Genomic DNA, 26,936 nt, shown 5'->3' on the forward strand with positions numbered 1-26,936 from the left:
GAGGAAGATAGTTTCTGATATTGACTGATCTGTTGCATTTTTCTTTCTTTTTCTTTTCCTTTTCCAATATTTTTTATTGATTTCTATATAGAAGAATACAGAGTCCACGAGAATACATATTATAAAACAAAAGAAAAAAATATAATAATACCAGATACAGTATATTGAATCACATTAATGAACTCCTTACTCTATATTCATATAGATTAGACTAATTTGTATATTAGAATATAAACAATTTTATGTTTAAAAAAGAGATCAATACACACTACCAAATTCGAGGCTGTTTGGGGAAAAGAAAGAAAAAAAAACTTAACAGATAATAAAATACGCTATTAACCAACTTCTGTACTTTAACAAGAAGTCAAAGATTATGAAAATATTTTAAAAACAGCCCCCACAAATTTTGAAAACCTTGGTTAGATTCAGAAATTGAACAACAAATCTTTTCTAAATTTAGGCATGCCATAACATCCCGTAACCACTGAGCATGATTAGGCGGAACAGCATCCTTCCATTTAAACAAACGTGCCCTCCTAGCCATAAGAGAGATAAGAGTCAGAATGTTCAGATCAGATATCTTCAAGATGATATCTTTCCCTCCAACAATACCAAATAAAGCAGTCAAAGGATTAGGCTTAAAATTTACTTTAGAGAGTACAGAAAAAGTTTGGAATACTTACTTCCAATATTTTCCAAGACTTGGGCACGTCCAAAACATATGAATAAATGAAGCTCCTCCATTGTTACACCTATCACAGTTGGGAGATATATCCATATAAAAACGAGATAACTTATCCTTAGTCATTTAAGTCCTATGAACCACTTTAAATTGTAGAAGGGAATGATGAGCACATAACGATGAAGTATTAACCAATTTAAGAATCTCGTTCCAAGTTTCTTCAGAAATTGAGGTCTGTAAAACTTGTTCCCAAAGATTTTTAATTTTGTCTAAAGAATCATTTCTCATTCCCAACAACATATCATGAATATTGGATATTGAATCATTATAGAATGATTTCATATTAAGAATTTCATCTAATACGTTCTTATGAGGACTATTAGGAAATGTATATAATTGAGATCGCAGAAAATTAATTTGTAAGTACCGAAGAAAATGGGTTTTCTGCAAACTATATTTAGTTGACAATTGTTCGAACAAAGCAAGACTTCCTCCCACAAACAGATCTCAGAAACATGTAATGCCCAATCGTTCCCATTCTTCAAAAACTACATTAGTCATAGAAGGCTTAAAAAGATAATTTTAAAAAATGGGAGTAGAAAGGGAGAATCTCAATAAACCAAAGTGTTCTCTAAATTGTATCCAAGTCCTCAAAGTATGTTTGATTACCACATTTTCAGTTATCTTACTTAAGGATAAAGGAAGTGAAGATTCCAAAAGGGAGATAATAGAAAATTTATTAACCGAGTTAGATTATAAAGAAACCCACCCGGGACAGTCCTTGTGATTAATATAGTATAACCAAAACGTGAGATTCCGTATATTAGCTTCCCAGTAGTAAAACCTAAAATTTGGTACAGCTAAACCTCCATTCTTTTTAACTTTCTGGAGATGGATTTTATTCAATTGAGAATGTTTATTTTTCCATATGTAGGAGGATAAAATAGAGTCCAGAGAGTCAAAATAGGATTTAGGAATAAAAACGGGTAACGCCTGAAAGACGTTTATAAATTTAGGTAAAACATTCATTTTAATACAATTAATTCGACCAATCAACGATAACGAAAGAGGCGACCAATTTGATAATGTTCTTTTTATATAATTTAATAAAGTAAGAAATTTTTCTTTAAATGGGTATTTATAATTCTTAGTAATTGTTACACCCAAATAAGTGAATTGGTTTCTTACAATTTTAAAAGGAAGGTTAAGTTGCATTTTTTAAGGATTTCTTTCTTTTATATTTTAGATTTCTATTAATATTTCCCAATTTTTTCTTCTACAGAAACTGTGTATGATACTATATCTTTCAGAACAACCTGTATTATTGGAGGTTTTACTGTGATATCCAATATGAAGAAGTCTTAACCAACAAAGATTACATTCCTGACCATGGCCAGTGAACAGGATTTGTGGAGCAGTCCTTCAGATCATTCCTCGAGAAGACAAATCCAAGGCTCTACTTCCAACAGCAGTAATTCCAATATCAAGACAAGCAATGGCACCAAGAGCAGCAGGTCTCAAAGAAACAGTGGACTCACGGAATACTCCGAGGACTTTGATGATCGCAGCACCAGTACTGAGTCATTCAAGGGAGAAGATGAGAAAAGAAAACTGCAGGAGACAAAGAATGAAACTGTTGAGAAAAACAACAACATGAGCATTCAAAAAACAGGTATGCTACTTGGAATTAGAACATAGAACAGAGGACATAGAACATTACAACACAGAACAGGCCATTTGGCCCACTATGTTGCACCTATCATTTAACCTGCTCTCAAATCAATCTAACCCTTTCTGCTAACACAGCTTTCCATTTTTCTATCATCCATGTGCCTAAGAGTCTCTTAAATGCTCCTAATCTCTCTGGTTCTGCCACCATCCCTGGCAGTGTGCTCCATGCACCCAGGGCTCACTGCATAAAAAACCTATCTGAAATTCCCCTACAATTTCCTCCAATCATCAAAAATTATGTCCCTTCATATTTGTCATTTCCACCTTGGGAAACAGTCTCGAGCTCTCCAGTCGATCTATGGCCAGAGAATAAAAGCCATTTTCTAAATGGGGAGTGAATTCAGAAATTACAAGTCCAAAGACACTTTGGAGTCTGAGTGTAGGATTCCTTAAAGATTATCTTGCAGGTTGAATTGATAGTAAGTAAGGGAAATGTTAGCATACTGGTTAGCACGATGCTATTACAGCTCGGGTGGCTGGAATTCAATCTTGGCGCCCTCTGTATGTCTTCTCCTAGTCTATATGTCTACATGTCCTCTCCAAGGAATGCGTGGATGTTCCCCAGGTGCTCTGGTTTCCTCCCACAGTCCAAAGATATACCAGGTAGGTTAATTGTCCTGTGATTGGTATTAGGGTTAAATTGAGGTTGTCGGGGGGCACTTGGGGTGCGGCTCGAAAAACCAGAAGGGCCTATTCCATGCGGCATCTGTAAGAAAGTAAACGTAAATAAATATATATCAGGAAAATGCAACATTAGCATTCCTTTCTAGAGGGCTAGAATATAAAAGGAAGTATTGAATACTGAGGGTTTATGAGGCATTAGTCAGACCTCATTTGGAATTGGTTTATTATTGTCACATGTACAAGATACAGTGAAAAGCTTGTCTTGCAAAATGTTTATGCAGATCAAATCACTACACAGAGCACTGAGCTGAAATAAGGTAAATTAATAACAATGCAGAATGAAGCTACCAAAAGAGTGCAGTGCAGTTAAACGATGAAGTGCAAGGTCAGAACAAGGTAGGTTATGAGGACTGAGATCCATCTCCTTATCCAAGGTCTGTACAAGAATCTGATGACAGTGAGGTAAAAGTTGTCCTTTAGCATGATAGTACATGCTTACTCACTTTTGTATCTTCTACGCAATGAGAAAGGGGAGAGGGGAGAAGAGAACTTGTCCGAAGTGAATGGGGTCTTTGATTATGCTGGCTACCTTACTGAAGTGGCAAGAAGTATAGACAGAGATCCTCTGGGGAGCTGGTTTCTGTGATGTACTGAGATGTTTCTTGCAGCCATGTGCAGAGCAGTTACTATACCACGTTGCTACAGTTCTAGACAGAACACCTTCTATGGTGCATCAACAAAAATGGTTAAGGGTTGACAAGGGCATGCCAAATTGCATGTCCCATTGAGTCTGGTCTGCCATTCCATCATGGCTAATTTATTATCCCTCTCCACCCATTCCCCTTCCTTTTCCCCATAACCTTTGATGCCCTGACTTATCAAGAACCCATCAAACTCCACTTTAAGTATATCAATGACTTGGTTGTATACCCGATCCCTTAAGGTTGTTATAGCCGGGAGTCATAGTGGGAACAAGCTCCCACTACCTATTAAATGTGCCCAATGGTGTGTGACTCAAGTAGCCCCTGACAACCAAGTCTAGCTCCTGGCCTTCACGTTTGGCTTAGCCATTGGAACCGTTTCTACTGTGAGGAGAAGGGGCAAAGGCTGGATACTGGAACTTTAAAACCAGGCAGAGGGGGCTTGTCAGCTGTAGTTGACAGCTCATTGCAAACCTCCGCTGCCTTGCGGCTATACCCACGCATGGGGAAGGCTTCAGGAGTAAACCCCAAGGATAAAGTCTGGAGCTGGAGTCCCCAAGGCAGCTCTACGTTAAGTTCAATGCTGACTGGCAACCCCTGTGATGCTCACAACACGCTGGAGGAACTCAGCAGGTCGGGCAGCATCCTGTGATGCTGTTGGTGCCAAACTGTATTGGTCTCTGCTGCTTCTCTGGGCTCATCAGATGCATGAAGAGAGGGAGCTTGCTACAGGGTCAAATGTTTACTCTCCATATTGTAGTGCCTTGGCTCATGTATCTAGACAGCTGGGACTCTACATCCATGGTTGGCCTTGACCAACAGAGGCCTCATTCAGTCATCTACAATCCCTTATATGCCAAAAAAACCCAATATGTTTCATAATTTTATATATGTCTATAACATACCCTCTCATTCTCTGGTGACTCAATCTCTCAGAATCACAGATTTTGTAGTATATAACCTCATGGAAAACTCAGTGCTTATTACTCACTCCTCTATCCAATAGGCGGGGTGCATCATACGCTATACAGGTAGTTTGCATTTAATGACATCATCAGTGAAAAATGAAAATTATGATGTAATTACTTCAGTTTTACCAGAGTTAAACCTGCAGAAGTTTACCAGGAAATAACAGGATCAAATGTAATTTTGTGTCCTGGGTCTTTGGATCACTCACACTACCCTTTAATGTGGCAGCACAGCAATGGAAACTGCGAGCAGTTTCAGACTCCTGGGAGTGCACATCACACACAACCTCTCATGGTCCCAATGCACATCACTGTCAAGAAAGCTCACCAACACCTCTGCTTTCTGAGGAAGCTGAAGAGAGCTAGACTTTGAACATCTATACTCACATCATTCTACAGATGCGCAGTAGAAAGCATCCTAACAAGCTGCATTACTGCTTGATATGGAAGCTGCACTGTGGTGCGCCAGAAGGCTCTGCAATGAGTAGTCAATACTGTCCAATGCATCACTGGCACCAGTCTACCAGCCACCAAGGGCAGCTATACAGAAAGGTGCCCGGAAAGGGGCCTGTAACATCGTGAAAGGTCCTACACACCCTGCTTATGGACTGTCTGTCCCACTCCCATCAGGGTGGAGGTTACTTAGCATCCACCTCAGGGCCACCAGACTTAAAACTTGTTACTTTCCCCAAGTAGTAAGGCTGATCAGCACCTCCACCCACTAGCTCCACCACTACTTTATTATTGACCATCCGTCACATTATCAACAGCCTAGCATCACCTTATGGACATACAGTCAATCTATGTACATAAGCAATCTCACAGATTTATATTTATTGTGTGTGTTTTTATGACTATCATTTTTTATCCTTTGTGTGTTTATTGTGCTACATCGGGTCTGAGGTAACAATTATTTTGTTCTCCTTATGTCTCTGTACAGAAAATAACATTAAACTATCTTGAATCATGAGCATTATTCATGGTACACTAGAAGATACATTATTTATAATCACAACAATGATTATATCATGTTACTTTTAGAGCGTAGTACCTGCTGTTCACATTCACAAAATCTATTAAGCAACGCACCTAAAAAATGCTGGTGCAGTCGACGTTTCGGGCCAAGATCAACGGGGTCAGAAGCAAGTTTATCTTAAATTGGTGTCTATGTTGATGCATGAAGCCATCTGGTTTATCTGATTTACCACAGAAGTTAGCTAAGAGCAACCAAATATCCCCTCTTTCGAGTCATAGCCCTTTGAATACTATTACAAGATAATTGATCAGCCCATACAAGAGAAATATATTTTCTCTCCTGAAGGATATTAGGGAATCAGATGGAATTGTATTATAGTATGGTAGTTTTGTGGTCACCAGTACAAGATAATTCTTTTAAACTGCAAACACGAGGAAATTTGCAGATGCTGGAAATTCAAGCAACACACATTTTAAAAAAAGCTGGTCCTGACAAAGTGTCTCGGCCTGAAACGTCGACTGTACCTCTTCCTATAGATGCTGCCTGGTCTGCTGCGTTCACCATCATTTTTTATGTGTGTTGCTTGAATTTCCAGTTGAATTCAGTTTCAGATTGATTGTTATCAAGCACATCCTAAAATTAATTAACTTAACTACTTTCTTCTTAAGAAATTCAGTTTGATTTTTGAGGTAATTTTTTTCAACTGTGAATCACTACCGCTTTACGAACGTAATAATTGAGTAATTCAGTTGCTAGCGTGAGAAGGGCTTACACTTTTAAATATAATAGATAGGTAGGTAACCAGGTAGGTAATTTTAACCCCTAAAATAAATGGGTTTAGCTTAGGTGGGTGTTAAAATATAAAGAGGGAATTAGGCAAAATCTGACTGCTTCCAGCTTTCAGTGGGAGTGAGCAAGGGTCAGGAGAAATGGGCAAGGACGGAGTCAGTATCAGACATGCATGCTGTGGAATCAAAACTCCATGGTGTCAGGTGCCCAGAACAAGGATAACTTTATTAATCCAAACTTTTGGTTGCCACATTTTATACAGGGGCAAAGGTTGTAAAGATGTATACAGATTGAACATTCAAATGACAGACAGTAAAATTGCAACACTAGACGCAGTTCAGAGTTTGATGTTTGTCTTACTCATTCCAGGTACTAAAGTCCACAATCACACTTGGTATCATAGGACCCTGGGAAATAAAACTCGATTGATTTCTTCTGCATCACCATGTTCTTCCTAACAAACTAAACTAACTTCCAAAGGTGCCATTTCCTTAGAGTAATTGCTAAAGATATTTCATTTTGCTGGGATTTGAGTTAAAGGGAACTGTTTGGATTTTATTCCCTGGAGTGCAGGGGAATGAGGGGATATACTATAGAGGTACACAACATGATGAGAGGTATGGATCGGGCAAACATGTACAGGCTTTCCCCCAGGGTCTGGGTAAGACTAGAATTAGAGGTTGTAGGTTTAGGAAAATGGTAAAATAATTCATGGTAATCTGAAGGTGAACATTTTCATTCAAAGGGTGGTTCAAATGAGGAATGAGCTGCCGCTGCTTGTAAGAAGTTTGTACGTTCTCCCTGTGACCGTGTGAGTTTCCTCCGGGTGCTCTGCTTTCCTCCCACAGTCCAAAGACATACCTGTTGGTAGGTTAATCAGTAGTAGTAAATTGTCCCGTGATTGGGCTGGGATTAATTTAGGGCATTGCTGGGCAGCGCGGCTCAAAGGGCTGGAAGGGCCTATTCTGCACTGTAGCTCTAAATAAATAAATGAATGAATGAATGAATGAATGTTATAATATTTAAGGGAAGTTTGGATAGGTACATAAATGAGAGCTATGATCTGAGTGCAAGTATATGGGACTAGGTGGAAAGCCAGGCCAGCATTGACTAGTTGGACCAAAGTCTGTGTCTGTGTTGTTGTAGTGGTCTAACCAAGGGGCTATGTTTGATGCTCAGGGTCACGTTTTGAGTTCAAATTCAAGGGCAAACTGCAGTTCCACCCTGCATAATTCTACCTATTGGCAAGTATAGAGAATAGAATACAGGAGAGCCCTTATAGAAAGTGGACATGGTACTTAAAGCGTTCATTTGAGAGAATACCCTTGTGGTTGGAGATTTCAGCGTGGAGTTCGTCGGAACTCCAGAATAAAATTCAATTGAAAAGGAGAAGGTATTGGATGTTTTAATGGACCTGAAGATGGATAAGTTCCAAAGGCTTGATGAAACATCTCCACAGCTATTATGCCAGGGAAGGGAGGGGATTACTGGACCACCGAAAGAAATTTTCAAACCTTCTCTAGCTGCAGAAGAGGTGCCAGATAACCTGAGGAAGCGAGTATGGTATCTTAATTCAGGAAGGCCATAAGGTCTCAACTAGGTAATTACTAATCGGTCAATCTGGTATCAGTGGTAGAGAAACTATTAGGGAAAGTCCCAAAGTACAGGATTAATCAGCACTTGGTTTGGCAGGGATTAATCAATGATAGTCAGCATGACTTTGTTCTGTCTGTATGATAATTTAAATTTTTTGAACCATTGTTAAATTGATGAACTTCAGTAAGGCCTTTGATAAGGTCCCAGATGGGTGACTGGTTTCATGGCAATTTAGCAAATTGGATCCAAAATTGGTGAGCAAAGGCAGAGGGTAACGGTTGGATTTATAATCAGAAACCTTTGACCAGTGATACAATGTTGGATGGGGTAGACTTGACAGGGCAGAGAATATAAAAAGAGGGAGATTATAATGCAAGTACAGAGAGATCATCTGTACCGAAAAATGTAAAACAGGCACAGGGCTTCATCTCTTATCTTTTTAGTGCTTTGCTGTTCACTACAGAATTTTTAATTAGGCCACAGTAGGAGCCTGTCCTTCCAAAACAATAACCACTTGCATCACTTGAACTGTGGTGAGGTTATAATTGATATTATTTTATCCTTTGCTAATGTAGCCCCCCCCCCCCAGCCACCCTCAGGGTCGCTCGGCTCGCTGTCGTCTAGGGAAACAGCCTCGGCCCCGGCAAACTGGGTAATTCGTTTGTGTGGATGCTGTGTGAGGTACCCCACCCCGCCCAAATAACAGACAATACACCAGATGCAATTAAATGATTTACAGTTTATAGATATTACTGGAACTATATAATTAAAAGAGAATAAAATATAAAAGGAAAATAAAAGGCGCCACACTTATTAAAGTTCAATCTCTTCGTGCACAAAAACTGTTGGAGCTCAAGGACCTTCTTCTTCACCCTGTGACCCCCTCGGACCACCTCGACCGGCCGCCTGGGACCAACAACAGTGGTCGACCAGACGCTCCACACGAGTCCGTCTCCATCTCCTCGCCGAACGTCCCGCTCGGGGTCCGACCCCGTTAGCGGACTCACAGCACCTGGTCCATCCTCTGTCTCGCTCTCCCGCCTTCTGCCCCAAAACCCCACACATACAGTATCTTCAAATACACCAAAACCATAACAACTATCCCAATGGGTTAATAGTACTTACTTATCACACTCTACAGCAAAAACAAGCTGCTAGCGCAAACTTTCTCAGCGTTTAACACAACAAAACCGCATTCCCCAGATTAACATAACAAAGACGCCATTTTAATTAGCCTCTGCAGTAACATAAAAGTCGAAACCCCCTTACACTAAGAATGAATAAAACAGCCAATTACTTGTTCTACCTTTCTGAAAAACCAACAAGAGCACTTTGAAATGATACATGTTTATTTTGGTCATTTATTTTCCCAAAGCAGAGGGTTTCTTTCCTATGTGCTTACTCATAGGTTGGCTGCAGCTTCAGAGGTCAAAGGGAGCATATGGTATAAGTTCTTCACTTACATACTGGTCATTGCGCCGCTGACATTTAGAGCAGCAATGAAGGTCCTCCATCCCTGGTGATGTTCAAGGCTTCCTTCATCATGTCAGTAGCTTCCTCAGCTTTCAGTCATGCAAGTCCCAGGTGGACACTTAGGAATACCATCACACTCAGACGTAGAAGGATTTTTCATTGCTGTTTCCGTAACAGTTTTGTTTTACCATCAGGGTTGTTAGCCCTGAGCTGAACCCCCAAACCTGGAGGACTGGTGGGCCGCTCTTAGTCTGGCCTCTCTCCTTTGACCTATTTGGCATGGGTGACCCTGCCAAGAGCCAAAGGATAAAGCCCGGACTCCAGCCAATATAGCTCTCTGGGTCATTGAGGCACACAAGCCTCCAAACTCAACAACAAGGTTGTGGTTTTTCTGGAGGGTATAAGTTCTGAGCAACTTAATATCCAATCTTTATCATTCACTTAACTGGAAACAATCCTTAGCTAGCAAAACTACTAGAAGATACGGCAGTGTTGGCTTCTTCATTTTTCAAATGAAATGAATGAAAATCCAAAATAAATTTACTATCAAGTTATATGTCACCATATTCCACCATGAGATTCATTTCTTGCAGGCATTCACAGTAGAACAAATAAATAGAAACAATGAAAAACTACACATTCACACACAGACACACACACACACACACAAAGACTGACAAACAACCAATATGCAAAAAGGAGCCAATAGTGAAAGACAAAACATAACAAATAATCAAACTGACAAATCAATAAATAATAGTACTGAGAACACGAGTCCTTGAAAGTGAGTCCATAGGTTGTGGAATCAGATCACAGTTGAGGTGAGTGAAGTTAGCCACACTGGTTCAGAAGCTTGATGGTTGTAGGGCAATAACTGTTCCTGAACCTGGTGGTGTGGGACCTAAGGTTCCTCTTCCCAATGGAAGCAGCGAGAAGAGAGCATGGCCTGGATGGTGGGAGTCCTTGATGATGGATGCTTTCTTGTGGCAGCATTCCTTGTAGATGCGCTCAGTGGTAGGGAGGGCTTTGCCTGTGGTGGACTGGGCAGCATCCATTGCTTTTTGTAGGCTTTTCTGTTCTTGGGCATTGGTGCTTTCATGTGAGACCATCATTCAACCAGTCAGTTTATCCTGTAACCAAAAAAAATTAATGTGTGCTGTGTCTTCTGATTTGGACACATTTGTGCTGCACTCCAGCCTAGTCCAGAACAGTTCCCATGACAGCAAGTGTAAACAGAGACAAAAGGTGTGGAGATAAAACAAAGAAATAAAATAATTACATCATTTTTACATTCCAAATGCCCAACTCATTGCTTGTTTCAGAGGAGTACTGCGGAGTTTCTTATCTCTTAATCTCTTTCTGTCAAGTTGAAAAGAAGTAGAAGCACAGAATTGGGAGCATTGGTAGTTGCACAGCGATGAATCTAGTGACTAATATCTACAAAGAAGCATATTTCACACTCAGTGGCCACTTTATTAGTTACCTCCTGTACCTAATAAAGTGGACAATGTGTGTATGTTCGTGGCCTTCTGCTGCTGTAGCCCATCCACTTCAAAGCTCAACGTGTTGTGCATTCAGGGAAGCTCTTCGGCACACCACTGTTGCAACACGTAGTGATTTGAGTTACTGGTGCCTTCCTGTCAGCTTGAACCAGTCTGCCATTCTCATTGACAAGGCATTTTTACCCACAGGACTGCCACTTACTGAATGTTTTTTTTTGGTTTTTGCACCTTTCTCCAAGAATGTTGAGACTCCAAAGACTGCTCTGCATGAAAATCCTAGCCGATCAGCAGTTACTGAGATACTCAAACCACACTGTCTGGCACCTTAATCATTCCATGGTCAAAGTCACAATCACATTTCAAAGTTCAAAGTCCAAACTTAAAAGTAAATTTTATTATCAAAGTACATATATGTTACCATATGCAAGCTTGAAATTCATCTTCATACTCAGCAAATCTGGAGAGTAGTAACTATAACAGGATCAATGAAAGATCAACTAAAGTGCAGAAGACAACAAACCATGCAAATGTAAGTATAAGTAAAAAGCAAAAAATAACAATAAAGAGTCCTTAAATGAGATTATTGGTTGTGAAAACATCCCAATGAATTGGCAAGTGAGTGTAGTTATCCCCCTTTGTTCAAGAGTCTGAAGGCTGAGGGGTAGTAACTGTTCTTGAATCTGGTGGTGTGAATCCTGATGCTCTTGTATCTTCTACCTGATGGCAGCAGTAAGAAAAGAGCATAGCCTGGGTGGTGATGGATGCTGCTTTTCTACAACAATGTTTCATGTAGATGTGCTCAATAGTTGGGAGGGCTCTACCTGTGATGTACTGGGCTGAACTTCTTCCCCATTCTCATGGTTGATCTGAACAACAACTGAACCTTTTGACCAAGCCTGGATATTTTTTTTTGCATTGAGTTGCTACCACATGATTTGATTGATTAAATATTTGCATTAATGAGCAGGTGTCCAGACATACCCAATAACGTGCCCACTGAGTGTATTCAACCATTTGATGCAGACAGCAGAAGTAATGTGCGCCATTTTCTTTTCTTCCATAGTACAAACTAAACCAAGGTTTAAAGTGCTGCAAAGTTGGAACCAGTCTACATTTAAGAATAAATCACAAAAAATTACTAAAATAAACACCGAGGAGCAGGGTAATGATTCAGTTACTCGCCACATCCTGTCAGCCAGACTGAACAAAACGAAGGAGTTGAAGAATGAGGTGTATGACCTCCAGAGAGAGCTGAAAAATGCCAGGTTGGAGAACAAGCTGCTCAGGCGGCTTCAGTACCGACACATGAAGGCCCTGGTGAAGTTCGAGGACGAGCAGAACAATTTGCCCCAGTTATTAACCAGGCACACAAACGAGATACAAATGTTGAAGGAGATGCTAAGGAGGTCAAAGGAGCAGGACCGGTATGTGTCGAAGCAACTAAAAGAGGCGGAGGCAGAGCTGTGGAAAACAAAGAACACTCTACAGAAGCTAAAGACTATCTGTGAAAAGAAGGACTTGGAAGAACGGGACGAGCTGACCTGTAAACTGACTGAGCTGACAAAGAAACTTGAGATTGATGAACGTAAGATCCAGGTGAGCTGTTAATAATAAAGATTGTCCAAAACTTTAAAAAGTGGAAAAATAAGTATTGTTAAAAAGGGGAAAATACAAAGGATTGTCAAAAAGTTAAAAAGGGACAAAGTGTGGATACTAGAATGCTGAATATGAAACATTATTCATATTGATGGCCAATTACGTCCACGTTTCACTGAGCTCTCCTAAAGTTTATCACTGGGTGAGTCGATGCTATTAGCAAAGACAACCAACTTTATGTCTTTTGGTATGATATTCAATCACACCCACCTCTCCACAACGACACTCTACTTTCCCTCTGTAACATCACGTGCGTGACCACCAACTTAAGACTGTCCTCACAGGTCTCCCTTCCTTCACCCTCCAGGAAGTTCAGTTCATCCAAAACACCTGATGTTATCTCATTCCACATCAGGTCCACTCACTAACTGCCCTTCCTCACTGACTGTGGCTCCCATTCCCTCATGAAAATTAACATTCTCATCCTGCCCAGTTATATTACTTCATGGCCTAAATCTCTACATCTATAACCACCTCCTGAGTTATATAATTCCTGAATCCTTCAGTCTAGTGTATTTGTATCCACTTATTCCATCTGTGCTGGAAGAACCTTCAGCTGCCATGGCATCACATGCTGGAATTTTCTCTCTTCCTTTCCACATCTCTGCCTCACTACAAGATAACCACTCTTTACCCAAATTATTTAATCTCTCCTAATATCTCCTTTGCCCTGGCATTAGTTTCCTCCATTTCACACAAATAAAATTTGGCCTGGAGGATTGCTCAACAAGAGGAAAGATAGTACTGAGGTTAACTTTCCACACTATTAATCCTGGGGACTGGACTAACAGTCCAGAGCTAAAAATTCAAAGTTCACAGTTCAGTATTGTCTACCCTGAGATTCATTTCCTTCTAGACAATCAGAGTATAACAAAAAAATAGAATCAATGAAAAACTACATGCAAAGACTGACAAACAACTGATGTGCACAAGAAGATAAACTGTGCAAATACAAAAAATAAGTAAATAAATACTGAGAACATGAGTTGTTGAGTCCTTGAAAGTGAGTCCACAGGTTATGGAATCAGTTCAGAGTTGGGGTGAGTGAAGTTATCCATGCTGGTTCAGGAGCCTGATGGTTGAAGGGCAATAACTATTCCTGAACATGGTAGTGTAGGACCTAAGGCTCCTGTACCTCCTTCCCGAAAACATTAGGGCTGACAGGGATTTTAAAGTTAATTATTCAAATAGTCAATCATTAAAAAAGTAGCTGCTCTCAGTGTGGGTGACCATGTCATCATTAGTTTGGCCCAAGATCTTTTTTTTCCACTAATGTCCTCAAGGGTAGAAATCTCTCAGCCTCATTGTGATTCCAGACCCTCAACAAAACTCAACCCTTCTGTCACAGAAGTTGTTCAGCAAACTGTAAAATATTGCTAATGACCTTGACATTTGTCAGGAAAGACGTTGCACCATAGAAACTAATAGGTTCCATATTGTCACCATCACAGGTAATGTAGTTGCTGTTTTGTTAAGTGTTAACAACGTGATATATCTTGGTGGAACTTTGGAGATTCCGTCTCCTGAAATATTACACCTTGCTGAAATACACATACTCTTGGAAAGTCCACGATGGACACAGCGTCCTCTTGGTGAGATGTCAGTGGAGGTGAAAATGTTAAGACTCCTTACCATATTCCTTCAAAAATTCTAAGTAAATTTATTATCAAAGTACATATATGTCACCATATACAACCTTGAGGTTCATTTCCTCGCGGGCATACTCAATAAATACACAACAGAATAGTAATCATAATAGAATCAATGAAAGACCTCACCAACTTGGGCAGTCAACCAGTGTACAAACAACAACAATCTGTCAAAATACAAAAAGAAGAAGGAGTAATAATAATAAATAAATAAGCAATAAATATCAAGAACATGAGATGAAGAGTCATTGAAAGTGAGTCCATAGTTTACGGAAACATTTCAAAGATGGGGTAAGTGAAGTTATCCCCTTTGGTTGAGGGGCAATAACTGTATCCAAACCTGATGGCGTGAGTCCTGAGGCTTCTGTACTTTCTTCCTGATGGCAGCAGTGAGAAGAGACCATGTCCTGGGTGTTGGGGGTCCCTGATGATGGATGCTGCTTTTCTGCAAAAATGTTTCATGTAGATGTGCTCTATGGTAGGGAGGGCTTCACCATGATGGACTGAGCCATATCCAGTACTTTTTAAAAACACAAACACAAGGAAATCTGCAGATGCTGGAAATTCAAGCAACACACATAAAAAATGCTGGTGAACGCAGCAGGCCAGGCAGCATCTATAGGAAGAGGTACAGTCAACGTTTCGGGCCAAGACCCTTCGTCAGGACTAACTGAAAGAAGAGATAGTAAGAGATTTGAAAGTGGGAGGGGGAGGGGGAGGGGGAGATCTGAAATGATAAAAGACAGGAGGGGGATGGAATGGGATGTGGAATTAAAATGTGTGGCCAATTCCCATTCTGATATGTCCATCCACGGCCTCCTCTACTGTCAAGATGAAGCCACACTCAGATTGGAGGAACAACACCTTATATTTCGTCTGTAGCCTCCAACCTGATGGCATGAACACTGACATCTCTAACTTACGTTAATGCCCCACCTCCCCTTCGTACCCCGTCCCTTATTTACTTATTTATTATTATTTTTTTCTCTCTCTCTCTCTTCTTTCTCCCTCTGTCCTTCTCACTATATATAACTCCTTGCCCATCCTTTGGGCTTCCCCTCCCCTTCTTTCTCCCTTGGACTCCCGTCCTATGAGCCTTTCCCTTCTCCAGCCTCGTATCCCTTTTGCCAATCAACTTTCCAACTCTTAGCTCCATCCCTCACCCTCCTGTCTTCTCCTATCATTTTGGATCTTCCACCCCTCCTCCCACTTTCAAATCTCTTACTATCTCTTCATTCACTTAGTCCTGACGAAGGGTCTCGGCCCGAAACGTCAACTGTAACTCTTCCTATAGATGTTGCCTGGCCTGCTGCATTCACCAGCATTTTTTATGTGTGTTCCAGTACCTTTTGTAGGATTTTCTGTTCACGGGGTATTGGTGTTTCCATACCAGGTTGTGATGTAGCCAGTCAATGTATTCTCCACTTCATATCTATAGAAGTTTGTCAAAGTTTTAGATGTCATGCCTAATCTTCGCAAACTTCGAAAGAAGTAGAGGCGCTGTCGTGCTTTCTTCATAATTGCACTTACGTGCTGGGCCCAGTACAGTTCCTCTGAAATAATAATAATAAAATGGAGGAATTTAAATTTGCTGACCCTCTCCACCTCTGGTTCTCTGATGAGGAGTGCATCAAATATTTATTGGAGCAGACTCAACAGGCCAAATGGCCTATTTCTGCTCCTATATCTTATGGTCTTATGGACTGGCTCATGGACACCCTGGTTTCCTCCTCCTGGTCCACCATCAGCTCCCTGGTCTTGCTGCTATTGAGCAAGAGGTTGTCGTGGTGCCACTCAGCCAGATTTTCAATCTATGCTGATTCATCACCACCTTTGATTTGGCCTCCTGTGCATGGAAGATATAATCGAGCTAAGGAGATTCAGCATAGGACCATGAAAGCAAAATTACATTCATCAGTAGTGAGCAGAATAGATAAAGCTGAACCAGTGGAACATATATTCAACCTTAACAAAGGACCACAGAAATGAATCTTGAGCAAAAGTCTCATAGTGCAGGAGTAATGCACTGTTGCGCATTGATCACTGGTTAAAGGGCAGAAGACAGAGAATGGAAGTAAACATGTCATTCTGGGTTAGGAGCTTGTTGACCAAGGGATTGCCATTGGGAATGATGTGGGGGCCCAGCTGTTCTCAATTTGCATTAATGATTTGGATGGGGGATTGAGTATAATCTGTTCAGGGTTGCTAATGATACAAAGCCAGCTGGCAGTGCAGTATACAAGGAGGATGCAAAGAGGCTTTAGGGAGGTATAACTAGATTTAGCTAATGGGCAAAGGATGTGACAGATGGAATGTAACATGGAAAAATGTTTTGCGCCTCAGTCAACATTAAAGACATCTTTTGCTCATGATCATGATTTATTCATGATTACTGCCTCATTATTCCTTTTGCAATATTTATTTATCTTTGTAATTTATTGTAATATTGTTTCTTAGTTCTCTACTTCTGTAAATTTCATTCATATAGGTCAGTGATAATGAATCTGATTCTGTTTCTGGTAAACAGAGATTGAAAGGTACAGATGTCTGTGTGCGTGGGTAATTCTAATTAATATGCAGGTTTAGCCAGTAATTTGGAGTAAAAATTAAATGTTGGCTTTATTAGCTAGGGGATACGAGTACAACAGTAGAGGCATTTGTTCCAGTTTTACAGGGGTCCTAGAAGACCAAACCTGAATGTTGAGGATAGATACGATCTCCCAGGCTACGGAGAGATATATTTGCATTGGAGCAACTGCAGCAAAGGACGTTGAGCTTGTTATTTGAAAGGAGGCTAAGCAGACTGGGGTTAAACTCTTGAATAAGAGATGATCTCAGTGAAATTTCTTTACCCAGGGGGTGGTGAGTCTGTGGAATCCACTGCTACAGATGACTGTGGCCAAGTCATTGGATATATTTAAAGTGGAGGATGATAGGTTCTTGATTAGTAAAGGCAAAAAAGGTTATGGGGAGAAGATATGAGAATGGTTTTGAGAGGGAAAATAAGTCAGCCATGATTGAATGGCGGATATAACTGAATGGACCAAATCGCTTAATTCTGCTCCTGTGTCTGATGGGAAATTCACAAAATTCTTAAGTAGTTTCGTAGAAAGGATGCTAAATTTTTTCTTCTCCTGGTTATATTTACTTTGCTTGAAACCAGGCTCAGCATCTTAAAGTAGCAGGATGATCATTCATTCAGGACAGAAGTTTAAAAAACAGGAATTGCTTCAGATAGAAGGCGGTAAATCTTTGAAATTGCCACCCAACAAGGCTACAGGTGCTCAGTTTCTGGGAAAACAACATCTATCTATATTAAAAAAGAAACGGGTAAGCAGCTGGTGCTGGAGAATAACCAGATGGCTTACTCCTGATTACGTTTCTTATCTTTTTTTTGTCAATAGAACAAAATATATCTTTTATCATCAACCAATACTCTGACACATTAGAAATCAGAGGAACCAGTCCCCACCCACAGATCTGTACTACTGATTTTTTTTATTCAACAACCGTTGTGTGGATTTAGTTAGAGTTAACGGGACTTGCATACCCAATGGCAAACAAACCTTCCTATGCTTAAGGGAGAATGAATATTTATTTATATCTATTATCCCTCACTTCTCTAGCTGTGCTTAGCAATCACATCCTTACTATCTTGTGATGAATAATGAGGTCTGGACTTGCAGTCATGAATACTGTACATGCAAACATAGCAGTCAATTTGCTCACAGCAGTATATTCAGTTAACCTGTCTTCAGTGGTAATGAAATGTTGAACAAGTAACAAAGGATACATATTTGAATATTAATCAGATACAGTATATACGCCCAGTGGCCATTTTTACATTTGTACACCTGCTCGTTAGCCGGTTGGTGGCGTAGTGGCATCAGCACTGGACTTCAGAGTGAAGGCTCCTGAGTTCGAATCCAGCCGGCTCCCTTACACGCTTTCCATCCGTGCTGGGTTGAGCGTCAAGCTAGCAACTCGGCCTTGTAAAAATAAGAAAGCCTGCTAAAAAACGCTGTCATGACCGCGTCCCGATGACTCCACTCGGAGTTAAGGGCTTTCTTCTTCTTCTTCTACACCTGCTCATTACTGCAGATATCTAATCAACCAATCACGTGGCAGCACCTCAATGCATTAAAGCATGCAGACATGGTCAAGGGGTTCAGTTATGTTCAGACCAAATATCAGAATGGGGAATAGATGTGATCTAAGTGACTTTGACCATAGAACGAGTGCCGGTGCCAGACGGGGTGGTTTGAATTTTCTTTTCACAGGAGTGGCCACTGGATGTATGTTTAACCGGAAGAGGCTTCCCCCATCAGGAAGGTCTCAAAGCTCTACGCTTCTTTTTGGATTCCAGACCTAATCAGTTCCCCTCTACCACCACTCTGCTCCGTCTAGCGGAATTAGTCCTTACTCTTAATAATTTCTCCTTTGGCTCCTCCCACTTCCTCCAAACTAAAGGTGTAGCTATGGGCACCCGTATGGGTCCTAGCTATGCCTGCCTTTTTGTTGGGTTTGTGGAACAATCTATATTCCGTGCCTATTCTGGTATCTGTCCCCCACTTTTCCTTCGCTACATCGACGACTGCATTGGCGCTGCTTCCTGCACGCATGCAGAACTCGTTGACTTTATTAACTTTGCCTCCAACTTTCACCCTGCCCTCAAGTTTACCTGGTCCATTTCCTACACCTCCCTCCCCTTTCTAGATCTTCCTGTCTCTGTCTCTGGAGACAGCTTATCCACTGATGTCTACTATAAGCCTACTGACTCTCACAGCTATTTGGACTATTCCTCTTCTCACCCTGTCTCTTGCAAAAACGCCATCCCCTTCTCGCAATTCCTCCGTCTCCGCCGCATCTGCTCTCAGGATGAGGCTTTTCATTCTAGGACGAGGGAGATGTCTTCCTTTTTTAAAGAAAGGGGCTTCCCTTCCTCCACTATCAACTCTGCTCTTAAACGCATCTCCCCCATTTCACGTACATCTGCTCTCACTCCATCCTCCCGCCACCCCACTAGGAATAGGGTTCCCCTGGTCCTCACCTACCACCCCACCAGCCTCCGGGTCCATCATATTATTCTCCGTAACTTCCGCCACCTCCAACGGGATCCCACCACTAAGCACATCTTTCCCTCCCCGCCTCTCTCTGCATTCCGCAGGGATCGCTCCCTACACAACTCCCTTGTCCATTCGTCCCCCCCATCCCTCCCCATTGATCTCCCTCCTGGCACTTATCCGTGTAAGCGGAACAAGTGCTACACATGCCCTTATACTTCCTCCCTTACCACCATTCAGGGCCCCAAACAGTCCTTCCAGGTGAGGCAACACTTCACCTGTGAGTCAACTGGGGTGTTATACTGCGTCCGGTGCTCCCGATGTGGCCTTTTATATATTGGCGAGACCCGACGCAGACTGGGAGACCGCTTTGCTGAACATCTACGCTCTGTCCACCAGAGAAAGCAGGATCTCCCAGTGGCCACACATTTTAATTCCACATCCCATTCCCATTCTGACATGTCTATCCACGGCCTCCTCTACTGTAAAGATGAAGCCACACTCAGGTTGGAGGAACAACACCTTATATTCCGTCTGGGTAGCCTCCAACCTGATGGCATGAACATCAACTTCTCTAACTTCCGCTAAGGCCCCACCTCCCCCTCGTACCCCATCTGTTACTCATTTTTATGCACACATTCTTTCTCTCACTCTCCTTTTTCTCCCTCTGTCCCTCTGAATATACCTCTTGCCCATCCTCTGGGTCCCCCCCCTTGTCTTTCTTCCCAGACCTCCTGTCCCATGATCCTCTCGTATCCCCTTTTGCCTATCACCTGTCCAGCTCTTGGCTCTATCCCTCCCCCTCCTGTCTTCTCCTATCATTTTGGATCTCCCCCTCCCCCTCCAACTTTCAAATCCCTTACTCACTCTTCCTTCAGTTAGTCCTGACGAAGGGTCTCGGCCTGAAACGTCGACTGCACCTCTTCCTACGGATGCTGCTTGGCCTGCTGCGTTCACCAGCAACTTTGATGTGTGTTGGATGTATGTTTAATTTTGGACCCCTAGCTGTGTATTCCCATTTTATCTGTGTAGTTATCAATGTGGTTCAGTACCGACATTTTATTCCAGCATACTGTGTATTTTTTTCCATTTGCAAGGCATATATTCACAAGAAATCTCTAATATCTCCCTGTTAGCAAGATTGTGCAAATTAAATCTTATTAAGTTTAACAAGACTCATTATATGTTGAATAATCAAAGCCAACAGACTAGGAACAACTTTGGCCAATCAGTCAGGGCCAAATACAAATCCATATTTAGTAGCAGACGACCTGTTTAAGCTACTATACGAACCACTTTCTCATCATGAGACATCTTGATAGCATAGTGCTTTCTAGCTTCCCAGAAGATGATTATACTGGTCGACCTTCACCAATCCGGCACCATTGGGACCTGAGGAGTGCCGGATTAGTGAAAATGCCGAATTACAGAAGGATCACATGAAGCATAATCAGAGCCGGATTATCGAAGAAACCGGATTACAGGTAGTCGGATTAGTGAAGGTCGACCTGTATTACCAACTCTATTCCTATTCAGGGACTAGATACAAAATAAAACACATTTTTTAAATGGTGTGAGATTAACATGTGTTAATGACCAGGTTGTGGTGTGCTTTGGCATGGATTACTGAAAGTTAATTTACAGCTACTGCAAGTAATTGAGAAGGCCTGACACTATGTTGGCCTTTATTGCAAGATGATGTGGATGACTTTCTGCACTTATGTAAGGTTTTACGGTAGGTCTAAGGTAGATCTTCCTACTTATGAAAGAAACTCCTTGTGATGGTGCAGTAGGGTTCAGTTAAGGTTAGGTCACTCGTCTGAGTGCTACTGGTACCATGTAACCCAGTACTACCTGTCGCATGGTCAGGTGGTTGGCGACTAAACTGGCTCCCCCACCAGGCCTGCCTGGTGAGGAGGGTGGCTAGACACCCTGCAGGACAAAAAACAAGACCTGTCAAAGGGCGGATGAACCCTCTTGTAGGGTCAACGGCCAACGAGCAACCATGTGCCGTGAAGCGTGGAAAGGGGATCTCTTGCATCGAAGCTTGGTCTAGCCATTCACTGCAACAGAACTTCCCCCAGCCATCTTAGACCCCACCATGTCGCTGGATCCAGGAGGGGATGTCGAGAGGGTGGGTCTGGACCTGTGCAACCCCCTACTCACCTAAAATCCATTCACGCACACGCTGTTCCTTTCTACTGAATGGAACCATCATCATCCTATGGGATGGATAGCCAAAGAAGAAGAGGGTTCACCAAACTGACTCCAGCAATGGGGATTTATCCTGTTAGGAGAGATTGACCAAGCTAATCATATCCTCTGCTGAGTTAAAAAGAATACAAAAGCTGTATGGAGCTTGACAGGGTAAATGCAGAGTTGATGTTTCCCCTGGTTGGAATGGCTAGTGTAGTGTAAGATTGAAATATGTTGATGTTCTGAGAAATAAAGAGCCTTTGTGCTCTAATCACTGAAAGTTAACAGCAAGAAATTCAAAAATCAAATGGTGCATTTGCAAGAGGATTTGAGTACAGTAGACATATCTTACTACAATTAGCCAATATCCCATTTCACTGCATGTACTTAACCTGTTTTAAAAGTTTTTGGCCACTTTCCCATTGTGGCAGTGTTTGCACAAAGTGGATGAATCAGAATCCTTTATTATCACCAAGTATGTGGACACATACAGGGAATTTGATGCCGGTTTCCCTGAGCTCTCACTGTACAGAATCAAAAAGCAAACAAAACAACAGTGCAAATAATCGTGAACTATATACAATGAGGTATACCTGTGTATGTACAGGTGGACTTGGTTTATAATAGACTAAAATTCAAGTGTTCATAAGACTGATGGCATACGGAAAGAAACTGTTCTTTTACCTATTTGTCCTGACATACAGTGATCTAAAGCGCCTACCAGAAGGAAGGAGTTGGAACAGATGATGCCCAGGGTGTGATGGGTCTACAGCGATGCTGCTTGCTTGCTTCCTAACTCTAGATTTATACAAGTCCTGGATCGAGGGCAGCTTCACACCAATAATCCTTTCCACAGCCCTGACAGTCCTTTGGAGTCTATTCTTGTCTTGTTTGGTAGCTGATCCAAACCAGACAGTGATGGACGAACAGAGAACAGACTGGATTATTCCTGAATAGAATTGAATCAGCAGCTCCTGAGGCAGGTTGTACTTCCTGAGTTGACGTAGGAAATACAACCTCTGCTGAGCCTTTTTGATAAGAGTGTCCTCTTTGGGTGTCCACTTCAGGTCCTGGGAGATTGTGACACCCAGAAACCTGAAGGTCTGCACAGCAGACACAATACTGTTGAGTATAGTGAGTGGGGGGGGGGTATATTGGGGGGCTCCTCCTGAAGTCCAGTGTCATCTCCACAGTCTTGAGTGTATTTAGCTCCAGATTGTTCTGACCACACCAGAAGGCCAGCCGTTCCACCACCCATCTGTATGCAGACTCATCACCGTCTCGGATAAGGCCAATGACAGCTGTGTCGTCTGCAAACTTCAGGAGTTTAACAGATGGATCCTGTGAGGTGCAGTCATTAGTGTAAAGGGAGAAGAGCAGTGGGAATGGGACAGGTTATAGCCACAAAGGAGAGAGAAATCTAACTTCCAGGCTTCATGATGTGATGAGTTAACTGAAAGCACACACAGTATTAATGTGAGCACTAAAATTAACCAGGAATCCAAATCTTGATTGCTGTGCTATTCAAGTAGACTTTGGAGGAAAGTTGTTTTAGTTTTAGTTGTGAGCCCTTTAGTTGCAATGGTACTAGAGGAGAATTGTCTGTCTTTTAAATGGTAATTGTTCGTTAGTTTATTATTCTCACATGTACTGAGATATGTGGTTCAACAGTTTGCTCTCCACATTGTACTGCCCAGGCTTGTATCTCTAACCAGCAAGGACGCAATATTCATAGTCAACCATGACCAGCGGAGGCCTCAGACAGATTGAGATACAGTGAGAAGTCTTTGTATTACCATCCATACTGATCATTTCAACACACAAGTACACTGAGGGAGCAAAAGGTAAAAGCAAAAACAAAAAACAGAATGTAGTGTTAGAGTTACAGTTACAGAGAAAGAGCAGACCAGGTAGGCAATAAAGTTCAAAGTTCAAAAATAATTTATTATCAAAGTACATATCTGTCACCATATATCACCTTGAGATTCATTTTCTTGCGGGTATTCACAGTAAATACAAAGAATCTTTATTTGTGTGCAGTTTCTCATTGATTTTCATGGAATCCATGAAAAGCGGCACACAAACGAAGATGGATAAACAACCAATGTGCAAAATACAACAAATTCTGCAAATATATAAAATAAATAAATAAATAATGTTGCGGACATGAGTTGTAGAGTTCTTGAAAGTAAGTCCCTAGGTTTGAATCAGTTCAGTGTTGCAGTGAGCGAAGTTATCCACGCCGGTTCAGGAGCCTGATGTTTGAGGGGTAATACTTATTCCTGAACCTGATGGGGTGGGACCTGAGGTCCTGTACCTCCTTCCTGATGGCAGCAGCGAGAAGCGAGCATGATCTGGATAGGTACAAGGGCCATGTCATGGTGGATTGTAAGATCATGAGTCGATCTTATTGTACAAAAAGTCTGTTCCGTAGTTTTATAACTGTGGGGTTGAAGGCGTCCTTGAGCCTGGCGGTGAATCTTCTCCTCATGTAAAGCATAATTGGCCATTGATTGCAGATTTGAATGTGGCAGTGGATTTATTCTACTGATGAGCCTGAAGTTCAGGAAAGTAAAGGTTGTCTGAACACAGTATTGTCCTGAATGGCAGTATTCCCGTGGTTTTCCTGCAGGTGCTTATTTTTTTCACTGTATCTTTAGGACTTGGAGAGAATTCTGGAGTTAAAAGGTAAAAGTTTCAATCATCAGCTGGCAACAGAACACAGAAAGACACGGGAGGCACTTGATCAGATAAAGAAGCTCGAAATGGAGCAACGCACCCTGAACCAAATGCTGACGGTATTGCTTTAACTGACCCATTGGCCAGTGATTGATTTGCTTAAAAATTCAACAATCAGCAACATAAGCACATCCTTAAATCAGTAAAACATATTACATTTTTTAAATTAATATTAGCACTGTGTGGTGATATTTAAAAAGTAGGCCTGATTTTTATGCAGTGGGAAACAAATTTAATCAGTTGTGTCATTTACTTTTCTAACCTTTATCCCTTTTCATTCCTTCCTCCATCACCAGCCTCCAAGCCACCTTCCCACCATGAAGTCCATCTCCCTGCTCTCTGTAGCTAACCCAGGGTGTTGTCAGCAGCACGTCAGTACACCACATTTTTAGATTTGAGCCTGAGCTGGATGTATCGGCCTATCATTGGCCATTACGGCCAACAATGATGCCACCATCACCAGTGGTAACTTTCCATTGAAATTCATTAGAGGTTCCTCAGAAGGAGGATCTCTAGCTGATCACTGAACGATGAAGAATTTCTACGTAGAACATGGGATATTACAGACCAGTACAGGCCCTTCCGTGCACACAGTCGTGCTGACCTTTTAACCTACACTAAGATCAATCTAACCCTTCCCTCCTTCACAGCCCTCCATTTTTCTATCATCCACCTGCCTAACTAAGAGTTTCTTAAATGCCCCTAATGTATCAGTCTCTATCACCACCCCTGGCAGGGCATTCCATGTACCCACCACTCTGGGTAAAAACATACCACCATACCACCATCCCCCCTATATGTTCCTCATTATCTTAGTATTGCATCAATAAGATTATAATTAATGTTAATTGACCAGATTATTTTATAATGTCTTAGCCTGTACACTTGACACCAATTACTGCCCTTTCTGAATTATATGTAATGATAATATTTAATGGGACAGTGTAAAAATTCCACGGTCATATTACACAGTATTTGAGTTCCTCTATATTTCAGTTTGAAAACACATGGCAAGTAAAGTAAATTCAGAAAGTTTAAGAGGCAAAGTGACATACCCATTCCCAGGGTCAGGTGTTCAGATAAAAGCAGCAAATGATCTCGGTCTTTGGTCAGTGTGATATCTTTGAAATGGGATAGCCCTTTGGCAAAGCCAGACTGAATGAGCCTAGACGACTCATCTTGGCTCACAATAGGTTGGAGGCAGTCTTCTTCTCATGTCATTTTTACAAAAGGACACTGAGCATTTTTTTTCAAATGGAATTATATGACATCATCTTTATATCAAATCACTTGCATTAATACTTAACATTGGGAATTTATTCTGCTGGAGAAAAAAAGCTGTGACCAGCCTGTATGATGGAAGTCATTGAAACCAACTTTCAACCGAGATATAATTTTTCTACTGACATAGATAAGTTTTTATGGCAGGGTCACTGGATTACAGAGGAGTGCAGGAGCCTCAATTTATTTCCTGACCTTATAAATACTGGTGCTAATCTTAGTATTCCACTCATAGCCAGCTGACCAACATATTATTAGTCATAAGTAAAATCCAGGACTTCTCAATCTGTACTTCATTCTCAATATCACTGTTCTTTTTAATCTACCAAGCCAGTGAAGGAAATCCACACGATCATCTATTTATATACAGGCAACCCCTATACTATGTTCGGAGAGGTGGGGACTTAGTTCCTAGAAAACAATCTGCCTCATGATTTTCTGTAACATGAAGCTGTATTGTCTGTGAATGCATCAAGAAATTATGAAAAAGTTGAAAATATTTTGTGTGTGTTTACTTTTTTTCCACATGAATTTTGTAAGAGCAAACTTTTGTTATGCAAACTAGTAGCGATTTGTGAACTCTGTCAGGGCTCAGTTCCACTATCCGAAATGCCATAAAGTGGGGACTGCCTCTATTAGATCATCACCTTCCAGCCATGTGGTCTTCTGAGGTGAAGAGAGAGTATTGTTCAGTAGAAAACATCAATTTAACTTCAAAACTTTTAAGGTTGAATGAGCAGAAGTTAGAATAATCCCATTTAACAACATTTTGATAATAGTGACAAATTAATGGCTCAGTAACCCAATACTAATAAAGTCATAGCAACACACACAAAACGCTGGAGAAACTCATCAGGCCAGGCAGCATCTATGGAAAACAGTGAACAGTGGATGTCTCAAGCCGAGACGCTTCATCAGGACTGAGAAGGAAGGTGGAAAATGCCAGAATGAAAAGTTGGGGGGAGGGATAAGGGGCTAGCTGGAAAGGCAGGGGGGGTGGGAAGGGTCAAGTGCTGGAGAGGAAAGAACCTGACAGGAGAGTAGACAATAGGAAGGAGAGGAGGAGGGGTCCCAGGGGGAAGTAATAGGCAAGTTCTTCTCACCTGCCAACTATTTCCCCCTTTGCCCCCTCCGATCTGATTCTTTCCTCTCCAGCCCTTGACCTTTCCCATCCACCCTGCCTTCATCTATCACTTTCCAGCAAGCCTCTTTCTCGTCACCCCACCTTTTTATTCTGGCATCTTCCCCCTTCCCTTCCAGTCCTGAAGAAGGGTTTCATCCCAAAACATCAACTGTTTACTCGTTTCCAT

General features: G+C 41.5%; 1 protein-coding gene across 1 annotated transcript in view; it reads left to right on the forward strand.

The window, feature by feature from the left end:
* The window catches only part of LOC140199731 (lebercilin-like protein), a 58,033-nt gene that overhangs the window by 13,427 nt on the left and 17,670 nt on the right, over nt 1–26,936 (forward strand). Inside the window, exons 2-4 of the mRNA XM_072262208.1 lie at nt 1,965–2,354; nt 12,106–12,638; nt 24,267–24,404. Coding sequence (XP_072118309.1) covers nt 2,072–2,354; nt 12,106–12,638; nt 24,267–24,404 — 954 coding nt within the window. The 5' untranslated portion in view covers nt 1,965–2,071. The remainder of the gene's footprint in view (nt 1–1,964; nt 2,355–12,105; nt 12,639–24,266; nt 24,405–26,936) is intronic.

The sequence above is a fragment of the Mobula birostris genome, chromosome 6 (assembly GCF_030028105.1).
Source record: "Mobula birostris isolate sMobBir1 chromosome 6, sMobBir1.hap1, whole genome shotgun sequence".
Classification (NCBI taxonomy): domain Eukaryota; kingdom Metazoa; phylum Chordata; class Chondrichthyes; order Myliobatiformes; family Myliobatidae; genus Mobula; species Mobula birostris.